The sequence below is a fragment of the Entelurus aequoreus genome, linkage group LG08 (genome assembly GCF_033978785.1).
Source record: "Entelurus aequoreus isolate RoL-2023_Sb linkage group LG08, RoL_Eaeq_v1.1, whole genome shotgun sequence".
NCBI classification, from domain to species: domain Eukaryota; kingdom Metazoa; phylum Chordata; class Actinopteri; order Syngnathiformes; family Syngnathidae; genus Entelurus; species Entelurus aequoreus.
The window spans coordinates 68,061,095-68,076,094 of NC_084738.1; the positions used below are offsets into that span (position 1 = coordinate 68,061,095).

Genomic DNA, 15,000 nt, shown 5'->3' on the forward strand with positions numbered 1-15,000 from the left:
TATTGACCTATTTACTTTTTATTGACCTTCTATGTATTGTCTTTTAGATTCTTCATACCTTTTTTCCTTCTTTTACCTTTTATTTATGTTCTATATATCTTCTTTTAGCTTCCTCATACCTTTTTACTTTCGTTTAGCTTTTTTATAATAGTATTTTACCTTTATATTTATCTTCTTTTAGCTCCTGGTTGTCATTGTTTACCTTTTATTTGCCCTATGTACCTTCTATTTATCTTCTTCTCGCTTCTTTGTAACTTATGTTACCTTTTATTTACATTTTATTTATCTCCTTGTAGCTTTTATTCACCCCTTTTCCTCTTTTACATTTTATTACCTTGTTTTACCTTGTATGTACTTTATTTTACCTTCAACTCACCTTATTCTACCTTTTATTTACCTGCAATTTACCCTTTGCCTTCTTTTGCCTCTTTTTAACTTTTTACTTTCTTTGACCTTCTATTTAACTTTTTGTTACCTACTTTTACCTTTCAATAACATTTTACCTTGTGTTTACCCTTTTTATCTTCTATTCACCCTTTACCTTCTTTTACCTCTTTTTAACTTGTTTTACTTTCCTTTACCTTTAAATTACATTTGACCTTTTATTTACCTTATTTTACCTACTATTTATTCTTTACAATCTTTTACCTCTATTCAAATTGTTTTACCTTCCTTTATGCGGTCCAGATTTCATCCATTTTCATAAGTTACTCACTAAACCATTAAGACCTAAAAAAAACACCTTACCGTCTTTTTGTTTTTCTTCTCTAACGCCGTGTGTGTGTGTGTGTGTGTGTGTGTGTGTGTGTGTGTGTGTGTGTGTGTGTGTGTGTGTGTGTGTGTGTGTGTGTGTGTGTGTGTGTGTGTGTGTGTGTGTGCGTGCGTGCGTGCGTGTGTGTGTGTGTGTGTGTTCCCCTCCCCCTGCATACACCTTTTTCCATAGCTCATCATGGATGCGGCCCTCCATGAATTCCAAAGTGAGGTTTTGATTCCTCCATCATGGTCTTATTTAGGTCCAGGAGAAGCAGGACCAGGATGAATAAAAGTGACACCTTGTAGATGAGCACATAAAACATTTGATGTACAGTATTTAAAGCAACAGAACGCAGACGTGGGTGCCTTGCTCAAAGGAACCTGGGCAGTGTTCAGGAAGTAGGCTAGCATCCCCCCAACATTTATTGACAATTTATTTTTTCATTTGCCTGCCTTTAAAGAATGTGAATACAATAAACGTAAAAATGGTTCAAAATGAGTAGAATAATATTCATCCATTTTCTATACTGCTTGTCTATATAGACATATAAACAAACAATAATAATAATATTCTATTTTATTCAACATTTCACCCTGACAGATGATACAAGTCACTGGGAAAGGACCAAAGGACATATTGTGATTGGTAAAAGCATAATGTAGATACAAATGTAGATTACAGACAAGGAAGCTTCATACTTACAGTAAAAATATGAGCACATACTGTACATAAGGCATTTATTCTGTTTTCACTTACAATGATCCTAGAATGTCTTTGATTCTCCCCAACAACGTGTTTCCATATTTCATCTAGTCAGTTTGCCACATAAAAAACCCCTGCAATAAATGAATAAGAATTATAATATAATAAAAATAGAAAAACATGATACAATGCATGTTTTATAGACTTTATGACATTTTATTTAATAAAACCCTGTCATATTTATGATAACAGTAACAAAGCCGGTGAAAATGATAAATAATAAAATGTAAAATGTAGCGTTCCGAGTGTATTTTATTTCACGCACATTTATCTGTAAATTCATTGCTGTCCCGAATAATGCAATAAGTCCTGCTTCTGCCTGCTCCTTTTCAGACATGTTAGACTGGATACATGTCCAGAACACATCACTAGGTTATTATTTTGTTGTCGTCCTTTTTTCCCTCGCTTCCTTTTTGCCATGAAGCACGTCTGAGTGAAATACAATCCCATGGAATATACTTGCGCCAACTTGCCTCGTGCACGGGTAAATATCAGAAATATTATCACATTTGTCCACGACATTCACCTCCTGAAGAAATACACGTCATAAAAGAAACTATTAAATATATTTATTTCAAGGGGATTTTTGTGTGTGTGAACAAACTGGTCTCATTTTAGTGACAATATACTTATTTGGACACACTTACAGTGTAATACATTCATTTCTCTTTACTTCATGTCCCAAAAGGAGTAGAAGGAAGCAGCGCTTATTTAATCCCACCCCTTCCCCACTTCAGAGCGTTTACAAACCTTCTTTGTGTCACACAATGACATGAGTGAATGATAATACAGTAATAATGATCATGAAGTCAGTCACTGAGATGAAGAATATCCATCCATCCATCCGTCTTCTTCCGCTTATCCGAGGTCGGGTCGCGGGGGCAACAGCCTAAGCAGGGAAACCCAGACTTCCCTCTCCCCAGCCTAATATCACCTTTTCAATAAAGTGGAAGGTATTTCTCATCATTCTTCTTGTAGACTTGTAGTGTCTTAATCTGGATCATATTGTTTATTAATACACTCCATAGATTAATTCCACGTCCAGATATACTGAAGGTTTTAAGTAGGGATGTCCGATAATGGCTTTTTGCCGATATCCGATATTGTCCAACTCTTTAATTACCGATACCGATGTCAACCGATACCGATACTGATATATACAGTTGTGGAATTAACACATTATTATGCCTAATTTGGACAACCAGGTATGGTGAAGATAAGGTCCTTTTTTTAAATTAATCAAATAAAATAAGATAAATAAATTAAAAACATTTTCTTGAATAAAAAATAAAGTAAAACAATATAAAATCAGTTACATAGAAACTAGTAATGAATGAAAATGAGTAAAATTAACTGTTAAAGGTTAGTACTATTAGTGGACCAGCAGCACGCACAATCATGTGTGCTTACGGACTGTATCCCTTGCAGACTGTATTGATATATACTGATATATAATGTAGGAACCACAATATTAATAACAGAAGGAAACAACCCTTTTGTGTGAATGAGTGTAAATGGGGGGGGGGGGGGGGGGGGAGGTTTTTTGGGTTGGTGCACTAATTGTAAGTGTATCTTGTGTTTTTTTATGTTGATTTAATAAAAATAAAAAAAAATAAAAAACGATACCGATAGTAAAAAAAACGATACCGATAATTTCCGATATTACATTTTAAAGCATTTATCGGCCGATAATATCGGCCGGCCGATATTATCGGCCGATAAATAGTTTTCAGTGTTGTACGTGCGTACAAATGTTTTAAATGGGATTTTCTTCTAAGGTTGTATTTCTCCTCTTTAGTTGAGAAGAATTGTTGTAGTTATAGGTTATAGTTTACATCATTTTACGTGTTTGCAATTTTACCAAATCGTAGAATTTCAATATTTGTGATTGAATAAATAAAGTGTTTTTATGTTGTCTATATCCAACATGATGTATTATTATAACTAGGGATGTCCGATAATATCGGCCTGCCGATATTATCGGCCGATAAATGCGTTAAAATGTAATATCGGAAATTATCGGTATCGTTTTTTTTAATTATCTGTATCGGTTTTTTATTTTTATTTTTTATTTTTATTTTTATTTTTATTAAATCAACATAAAAAACACAAGATACACTTACAATTAGTGCACCAACCCAAAAAACCTCCCTCCCCCCATTTCTTTCTGTTATCAATATTCTGGTTCCTACATTATATATCAATACATATCAATACAGTCTGCAAGGGATACAGTCCGTAAGCACACATGATTGTGCGTGCTGCTGGTCCACTAATAATACTAACCTTTAACAGTTAATTTTACAAATTTTCATTAATTACTAGTTTCTATGTAACTGTTTTTATATTGTTTTACTTTCTTTTTTATTCAAGAAAATGTTTTTAATTTAGTTATCTTATTTTACTATTATTTTTAAAAAGTACCTTATCTTCACCATACCTGGTTGTCCAAATTAGGCATAATAATGTGTTAATTCCACGACTGCATATATCGGTTGATATCGGTATCGGTTGATATCGGTATCGGTAATTAAAGAGTTGGACAATATCGGATATCGGCAAAAAGCCATTATCGGACATCCCTAATTCTAACTGATCTTTTTTGTAACACAGTTAGTGAATAAAGAGCACATTTGTAGTTATTTGCCATATTTCTACACAATAAGTCAGATATGTAACACTAGTGAGCAGTAAAGACATTTTTGGTCCAAAACATGTTTAGCTTTATTCATTATTGACGTGTTTCTTGCTACTTTGTGTTGTATATTTTTGACATGAGTTCATTGTATCATCTATTATTACACTCAGAAATCTAGTTTATTTCACCCGTTCACTGTCTACAGCAGGGGTCACCAACCTTTTTGAAACCAAGAGCTACTTCTTGGGTACTGATTAATGCGAAGGGCTACCAGTTTGATACGCACTTAAATAAATTGCCAGAAATAGCCAATTTGCTCAATTTACCTTTCACTCTATGTTATTATTAATAATTAATGATATTTACACTTAATTGAACGGTTTAAAAGAGGAGAAAACACGAAAAAAATTACAATTCAATTTTGAAACATAGTTTATCTTCAATTTCGACTCTTTAAAATTCAAAATTCAACCGAAAAAAAGAAGAGAAAAACTAGCTAATTCGAATCTTTTTGAAAAAATTAAAAAAATAATTTATGGAACATCATTAGTCATTTTTCCTGATTAAGATTAATTTTAGAATTTTGATGACATGTTTTAAATAGGTTAAAATCCGATCTACAATTTTTTTTTAGAATATATAACAAATTGGACCAAGCTACATTTCTAACAAAGACAAATCATTATTTCTTCTAGATTTTTCAGAACAAAAATTTTAAAAGAAATTCAAAATACTTTGAAATACGATTTAAATTTGATTCTACAGATTTTCTAGATTTGCCAGAATAATTTTTTTGAATTTTAATCATAATAAGTTTGAAGAAATATTTCACAAATACTCTTCGTCGAAAAAACAGAAGCTAAAATGAAGAATTCAATTAAAATGTATTTATTATTCTTTACAATAAAAAAAATAAATTTACTTGAACATTGATTTAAATTGTCAGGAAAGAAGAGGAAGGAATTTAAAAGGTAAAAAAGTATATGTGTTTAAAAATCCTAAAATAATTTTTAAGGTTGTATTTTTTCTCTAAAATTGTCTTTCTGAAAGTTATAAGAAGCAAAGTAAAAAAAATAATGAATTTATTTAAACAAGTTAAGACCAAGCCTTTAAAATATTTTCTTGGATTTTCACATTCTATTTGAGTTTTGTCTCTCTTAGAATTAAAAATGTCGGGCAAAGCGAGACCAGCTTGCTAGTAAATAAATAAAATTTAAACAATAGAGGCAGCTCAGTGGTAAGTGCTGCTATTTGAGCTATTTTTAGAACAGGCCAGCGGGCTACTCATCTGGTCCTTACGGGCTACCTGGTGCCCGCGGGCACCAACGTTGGTGACCCCTGGTCTACTGCGTCTATTTGTGTATGATGTCACCACTGTTTTACTGCCTCACATCTACCTTTACCTGGACACGCCCCTCCCCCCGCAGGAGACCCGGCATTCTGGTTCTGATCAACGACGCCGACTGGGAGCTCATGGTGAGATATGTCTTTTCAAAACCACAGCACACACACACACACACACACACACACACACACACACGTGTCCGTGGTTCCTTCTGTTTACACGAGGACCTATCCTGTCCTGTCCTGTCCTGTCCTGTCCTGTCCTGTCCTGGGCCCTTAGGGGGAGTTGGACTACCGCCTCCAAGACCAGGACAACGTGGTGTTTATCTCCACACTCCACGGGGGCTAGAGCACACGCCAGCAAGGCTCAACCCCGATGGACGAGGCGTCGGGAGGAAAGAGGGTGACATTTTGGATCTTTTTGTGGTATTGTGTTTTTCACATGGCGGCCTGGCAAGAGGCAGGAAGTGGTCAGCTGACACAGGTGATTGAAATGAACATTTTTATTATGGTTGCAATAGAAGAAGCTGTATAACACAAACCAATACAAATCCAAACGTTGGTGAAGAAAGTGAGTGTTTCTTCCAAGAGGTGGCTGATGCCACACCCATCATGTTTTGGCAGCATGACCCTCACCATCACACGTCTAGTGGCAGACACAGCAAAGTTGTGTTTGGAGGCCCTCATTGCTTTTCTTTACACTTTAATTCTGGAAAACCATTTTCGCTTCTTTTAAAAAAAAAATCAATATATTATCGGCCGATATATGCGTTAAAATGTAATATCGGAAATTATCGGTATCGGTTTTTTTATTATCAGTATCGTTTTTTGTTTTTTTTTGTTTGTTTTTTTTAAATTAAATCAACATAAAAAACACACGATACACTTACAATTAGTGCACCAACCCAAAAAACCTCCCTCCCCCCATTTACACTCATTCACACAAAAGGGTTGTTTCTTTCTGTTATTAATATTCTGGTTCCTACATTATATATCAATATATATCAATACAGTCTGCAAGGGATACAGTCCGTAAGCACACATGATTGTGCGTGCTGCTGGTCCACTAATAGTACTAACCTTTAACAGTTAATTTTACTAATTTTCATTCATTACTAGTTTCTTTGGAACTGTTTTTATATTGTTGTACTTTCTTTTTTATTCAACAAAATGTTTTTAATTTATTTATCTTATTTTACTAATTTTTAAAAAAAAGTACCTTATCTTCACCATACCTGGTTGTCCAAATTAGGCATAATAATGTGTTAATTCCACGACTGCATATATCGGTTGATATCGGTATCGGTAGTTAAAGAGTTGGACAATATCGGATATCGGCAAAAAGCCATTATCGGACATCCCTAAACCAAATAGTTTTTGAATGCACTGTTCCCATGGTTAGGGCACCCCTATTTTTTTGCCTTAAGTGCAAAAATGACGACTAAAGCTGTATTCTCATTTCCACTTCAATTTTATTGACAGTATATTTAAGAAACATTCAATATTATTTTCTATTAATTGAGTTAGAACGTATTCATTTTAGCGCTGCATAATTGTATATCCATTTTTCATCAGTTTTTATGAGTCCCTTTTTTTTGCAGTATATTTGATTAGTATTTCCTTCTGTAGTCAGCCTGACCTAAGCCTTGATATTTGTGATGAACACATGCTTTCATATAATGGGAAAAGGTTTATCCTGTTAAACTGTAAGTATGTTAGATGATTGAAATCAAGAGTAAGATAGTTCATTCAGTGGTAATATGATCTGTAGTGGGAAAGTTGTGCCCTGAGGTCAAAAAGGCTGAGAAGCCCTGATTGAATGCATGTTGTGGACCACAACACATTTATGGAAAGAAAGGATTGACCAAATGTGACATACATTTGCAAATCACCATGTCTGCCATTCTCCAGTACATTCTTGTCAATGGCGGAGCAGGAAGGGGCTTGGAAAACATTTACATGCGCTTCTTCACATAAAATACTTGTCATCTGGGCATATTAGTTCTTCTCCCCTAGGGACATGCTTTATCAGTATCATGCGCCACAAAACCTGCTCGTTGCAGACATTAATCCTGATTTTCACATTTTTGGTTCATAAAGTTGTTGTATTCATTTTTATTTTATAGGTTAAAATGTTGTATATATTGTACTCCTGAGTTAATGTATGATTTTTTTAATGGAGTTTATTAACATTTTTACTAGGGATGTCCGATAATGGCTTTTTGCCGATATCCGATATTCCGATATTGTCCAACTCTTTAATTACCGATACCGATATCAACCGATACCGGTATCAACCGATATATGCAGTCGTGAAATTAACACATTATTATGCCTAATTTGGACAACCAGGTATGGTGAAGATAAGGTACTTTTTTTTTAAATAATAAAATAAGATAAATAAATTAAAAACATTTTCTTGAATAAAAAAGAAAGTAAAACAATATAAAAACAGTTACATAGAAACTGGTAATTAATGAAAATGAGTCAAATTAACTGTTAAAGGTTAGTACTATTAGTGGACCAGCAGCACGCACAATCATGTGTGCTTACGGACTGTATCCCTTGCAGACTGTATTGATATATATTGATATATAATGTAGGAACCAGAATATTAATAACAGAAAGAAACAACCCTTTTGTGTGAATGAGTGTAAATGGGGGAGGAAGGTTTTTTGGGTTGATGCACTAATTGTAAGTGTATCTTGTGTTTTTTATGTTGATTTAATAAAAAAAAGAAATAAATAAAAAAATAAAAATAAACCGATACAGATAATAAAAAAAACGATACCGATAATTTCCGATATTACATTTTAACGCATTTATCGGCCGATAATATCGGCCTGCCGATATTATCGGACATCTCTAATTTTTACCATCAAATGATTCAAGATGGTCAAAAAATGTTTGGAGTTTAAATAAGGATTTCATTCTTTAAACAATTTCCGCTAAATTGGTGAACTGTAAATCTTTTTTTGCTACACACTTAAAAACAATGTTAATAAAGTTATTTGTTGTACATTGATCCACATTTCTTTTTGTTTTTTCATACAATGATTTGCAGAGGTGTACTTATTACAATTCTATAGACAACTGATACTATTTATGGGTGAAAGTTTTTGTATAGTTATTAATATTACACTAATATGTTTGGTCAACTACTGCACAAAGCTAAGATGTGCATAAATATACCTATGTATCCATTGATCTACCTATAAATATACTCATTCATCTACCTACAGATATACCCATGGAACCACCCATAGATATACCTATGAATGTACCTATAGATGCAATCATTAATCTACCTACAGATACTGTATACCCATGGATCTACCTAATAATGTACCTATAAATACATCCATTGATCTACATATAGATATACTCATTAATCTACCTATAGATATACTCAATCTAGATATAACCATTAATCTGCCTAAAGATATACTCATTAATCTAGATATACACATTAATCTGCCAATAGATATACCCATTAATCTACCTATAGATATACCCATTAATCTACCTATAGTTATACTCAATAATCTAGATATACCCATTAATCTACCTTGTAGATATACCCATTAATCTACCTATAGATATACCCACGGATCTACCTGTAGATATACTCATTAACCTACCTATAGATATACCCATTAATCTACCTATAGATCTACCCATGGATCCAATCGTAGATCTACCCCTTAATATAATAATAGATCCACCCATGGGGGGGGGCATGGTTCGGTTGGTAGAGCGGCCGTGCCAGCAACTTGAGGGTTCCAGGTTCGATCCCTGCTTCCACCATCGCAGTCCTTGAGCAAGACACTTTACCCACCTAATCCCAGTGCCACCCACACTGCTTTAACTTAGATAATGGGTTTCACTATGGAAAGCACTTTGAGTCACTCGAGAAAAGCGCTATGTAAATATGATTAACTTCACACTTCACTACACATCCAACCATAAATAGATCCATGGATCTACCCGTAGATGTATCCATGGATCTACCCGTAGATGTATCCATTGATCTACCCATAGATGTATTCATGGATCTACCCATAGATGTATCCATGGATATACCCATAGATGTATCCATTGATCTATCCATAGATGTATCCATTGATCTACCCATAGATGTATTCATGGATCTACCCATAGATGTATCCATTGATCTACCCATAGATGTATCCAGTGATCTACCCATAGATGTATCCATGGATCTACCCATAGATGTATCCATGGATCTACCCATAGATGTATCCATGGATCCACCCATAGATGTATCCATTGATCTACCCATAGATGAATCCATTGATCTACCCATAGATATATCCATGGATCTACCCATAGATGTATCCATGGATCTACCCATAGATGTATCCATGGATCTACCCATAGATGTATCCATGGATCTACCCATAGATGTATCCATTGATCTACCCATAGATGTATCCATGGGTCTACTCATAGATGTATCCATGGATCTACCCATAGATGTATCCATGGATCTACCCATAGATGTATCCATGGGTCTACTCATAGATGTATCCATGGATCCACCCATAGATAGATAGATAGATAGATAGATAGATAGATAGATAGATAGATAGATAGATAGATAGATAGATAGATAGATAGATAGATAGATAGATAGATAGATAGATAAATAGATAGTACTTTATTGATACCTTCAGGAGAGTTCCCTCAGGAAAATGTTGTATCCATTGATCTACCCATAGATGTATCCATTGATCTACCCATAGATGTATCCATGGATCTACCCATAGATGTATCCATTGATCTACCCATAGATGTATCCATGGATCTACCCATAGATGTATCCATGGATCTACCCATAGATGTATCCATGGATCCACCCATAGATGTATCCATTGATCTACCCATAGATGTATCCATTGATCTACCCGTAGATGTATCCATTGATCTACCCATAGATGTATCCATGGATCTACCCATAGATGTGTCCATGGGTCTACCCATAGATGTATCCATGGATCTACCCATAGATGTGTCCATGGATCTACCCATAGATGTATCCATTGATCTACCCATAGATGTATCCAGTGATCTACCCATAGATGGATCTACCCATAGATGTATCCATTGATCTACCCATAGATGTATCCAGTGATCTACCCATAGATGTATCCATGGATCCACTCATAGATGTACCTATGGATCTACCCATAGATGTATCCATGGATCTACCCATAGATGTATCCATGGATCTACCCATAGATGTATCCATGGATCTACCCATAGATGTATCCATTGATCTACCCATAGATGTATCCATTGATCTACCCATAGATGTATCCATGGATCTACCCATAGATGTGTCCATGGATCTACCCATAGATGTATCCATGGATCTACCCATAGATGTATCCATGGATCTACCCGTAGATGTGTCCATGGATCTACCCATAGATGTATCCATGGATCTACCCATAGATGTATCCATGGATCTACCCATAGATGTATCCATGGATCTACCCATAGATGTATCCATGGATCTACCCATAGATGTATCCATGGATCCACCCATAGATGGCGCGCACAAGGCGGAAGTACAAACTTGGCTAAGAAAACAAAACTAGCACAAGGGCAAAAACTATGAACATGAAATAAATAACACTTGCTAACTGTGACATGAATAAACAAACACTCACTTGAAAAGCATGGAACTATGGCATGGAACTATGACATGGAACTATGGCATGGAACTATGGCATGGAACTATGGCATGGAACTATGACATGGAACTATGGCATGGAACTATGCCATGGAACTATGGCATGGAACTATGGCATGGAACTATGGCATGGAACTATGACATGGAACTATGGCATGGAACTATGGCATGGAACACGTAATCAATGGAGTAACAGAGTTAATGTCGCCAGGCCGACCGACAGAAAAAGACAGGCTTCAATAGTAGTGACATGGTTGCTGACAGGTGTGTGAGTCCAAAACGTGAGACAGGTGCGTGACATGAGGACAGGTGAAAACTAATGGGTTGTCATGGAAACAAAACAAACACAAAGAGTGCACAAAGAGTCCAAAAACCAAAGCGAACATAACCAAAACAAAACATGATCACACAGACATGACACCCATAGATGTATCCATTGATCCACCCACAGATGTACTTATTAATCTACACATAATTATACCCATGGATCTACCCACATATACATGCATTATCTACCCATAGATATACCTGTTACCCATAGATATATCTATTAATCTACCCATAAATATACCAATATATATACCCAGTAATCTACCCATAGATATACCTGTTAGCCATAGATATACCTATTAATCTGTCCATACATATACTTATTAATCTACCCATAGATATACCTATTAATCTACCTGTGAATATACCCATTAATCTACCCATAGATATACCTATTAATCTACCCATAGATATACCTATCAATCAACCCATAGATATACCTATTAATCTACCCATAGATATACCCATTAATCTACCCATATATATACCCATTAACCTAGCCATAGATATGGATCCACCCATAGATATACCTATTAATCTTCCCATAGATATACCCATTAATCAACCCATAGATATACCCATTAATCTAGCCATAGATATACCCATTAACCTAGCCATAGATATGGATCTACTGATCATAAACACAGTATTAGTAGATCATAGTCACGTGACTTTATACTGATCATAAACACAGTAGATCAGTAGAAAGTCATGTGACTATGATCTACTAATAATGTGTTTATGATCAGTAGAAAGTCACGTGACTATGATCTACTAATACTGTGTTTATGATCAGTAGAAAGTCATGTGACTATGATCTACTAATACTGTGTTTATGATCAGTAGAAAGTCACGTGACTATGATCTACTAATACTGTGTTTATGATCAGTAGAAAGTCACGTGACTATGATCTACTAATACTGTGTTTATGATCAGTAGAAAGTCACGTGACTATGATCTACTAATACTGTGTTTATGATCAGTAGAAAGTCACGTGACTATGATCTACTAATACTGTGTTTATGATCAGTAGAAAGTCACGTGACTTTCTACTGATCATAAACACAGTATTAGTAGATCATCTAAGATATGTGCTTGTTTGTTTTTATTGTTGTTTTCCAATAAGAGATTTGATTTTGCTTCCAGCATTTTAAGACAAAAGTATGAAACAACTTCTAAGAAATATTTAGCACATTTACTTCCTTCCTGCTCTCTCTAATGACTTCTTTCTCATCTTTATATCTTCATAGCTATTTTATTATCATATTAGTTGTTTCTCATCTTTATATCCTCATAGCTATTTTATTATCATATTAGTTGTTTCTCATCTTTAGATCTTCATAGCTATTTTATTATCATATTAGTTGTTTCTCATCTTTATATCCTCATAGCTATTTTATTATCATATTAGTTGTTTCTCATCTTTATATCTTTATGGCTATTTTATTATCATATTATCATATCATATTAGTTGTTTCTCATCTTTATATCTTCATGGCTATTTTATTATCATATCATATTAGTTGTTTCTCATCTTTATATCTTCATGGCTATTTTATCATCATATTATCATATCATATTAGTTGTTTCTCATCTTTATATCTTCATGGCTATTTTATTATCATATTATCATATCGTATTAGTTGTTTCTCATCTTTATATCTTCATGGCTATTTTAGCATCATATTATCATATCATATTAGTTGTTTCTCATCTTTATATCTTCATGGCTATTTTATTATCATATTATCATATCATATTAGTTGTTTCTCATCTTTATATCTTCATGGCTATTTTATTATCATATTATCATATATTAGTTGTGTCTCATCTTAATATCTTCATGGCTATTTTAGCATCATATTATCATATCATATTAGTTGTTTCTCATCTTTATATCTTCATGGCTATTTTATTATCATATTATCATATCATATTAGTTGTTTCTCATCTTTATATCTTCATGGCTATTTTATTATCATATTATCATATATTAGTTGTGTCTCATCTTAATATCTTCATGGCTATTTTATTATCATATTATCATATATTAGTTGTGTCTCATCTTAATATCTTCATGGCACTTTTATTATCATATTATCATATCGTATTAGTTGTTTTTCATCTTTATATCTTCATGGCTATTTTATTATCATATTATCATATCATTTTAGTTGTTTCTCATCTTTATATCTTCAAAGCTATTTTAGCATCATATTATCATATCATATTAGTTGTTTCTCATCTTTATATCTTCATAGCTATTTTATTATCATATTATCATATCATATTAGTTGTTTCTCATCTTTATATCTTCATGGCTATTTTATTATCATATTATCATATAATTTTAGTTATTTCTCTTCTTTATATCTTCATGGCTATTTTATTATCATATTATCATATCGTATTAGTTGTTTCTCATCTTTATATCTTCATGGCTATTTTATTATCATATTATCATATCATATTAGTTGTTTCTCATCTTTATATATTCATGGCTATTTTATTATCATATTATCATATCATTTTAGTTGTTTCTCATCTTTATATCTTCATGGCTATTTTATTATCATATTATCATATCATATTAGTTGTTTCTCATCTTGATATCTTCATGGCTATTTTATCATCATATTATCATATCATATTAGTTGTTTCTCATCTTTATATCTTCATAGCTATTTTATCATCATATTATTATATATTAGTTGTTTCTCATCTTTATATCTTCATGGCTATTTTATTGTCATATTATCATATCATTTTAGTTGTTTCTCATCTTTATATCTTCATGGCTATTTTAGCATCATATTATCATATCATATTAGTTGTTTCTCATCTTTATATCTTCATAGCTATTTTATCATCATATTATCATATCATATTAGTTGTTTCTCATCTTTATATCTTCATGGCTATTTTATTATCATATTATTTTAGTTGTTTCTCATCTTTATATCTTCACGGCTATTTTACTATCATATCATATTAGTTGTTTCTCATTTTTATATCTTCATGACTATTTTATTATCATATTATATTAGTTGTTTCTCATCTTTATATCTTCATAGCTATTTTATTATCATATTAGTTGTTTGTCATCTTTATATCTTCATGGCTATTTTAGCATCATATTATCATATCATATTAGTTGTTTCTCATCTTTATATCTTCATTGCTATTTTATTATCATATTATCATATCATATTAGTTGTTTCTCATCTTTATATCTTAATGGCTATTTTATTATCATATCATATTAGTTGTTTCTCATCTTTATATCTTCATGGCTATTTTAGCATCATATTATCATATCATATTAGTTGTTTCTCATCTTTATATCTTCATGGCTATTTTATTATCATATTATCATATCATTTTAGTTGTTTCTCATCTTTATATCTTCATGGCTATTTTAGCATCATATTATCATATAATATTAGTTGTTT

The 15,000-nt window shown here is 33.0% G+C and overlaps 1 protein-coding gene across 1 annotated transcript in view; it reads left to right on the plus strand.

Annotated features, from left to right (window-relative positions):
• The window catches only part of urm1 (ubiquitin related modifier 1), a 22,753-nt gene extending 16,438 nt beyond the window's left edge, over positions 1–6,315 (plus strand). The window contains exons 4-5 of the mRNA XM_062055135.1: positions 5,582–5,630; positions 5,779–6,315. Coding sequence (XP_061911119.1) covers positions 5,582–5,630; positions 5,779–5,847 — 118 coding nt within the window. The 3' untranslated portion in view covers positions 5,848–6,315. The remainder of the gene's footprint in view (positions 1–5,581; positions 5,631–5,778) is intronic.
• The last annotated feature ends 8,685 nt before the right edge of the window (positions 6,316–15,000 follow it).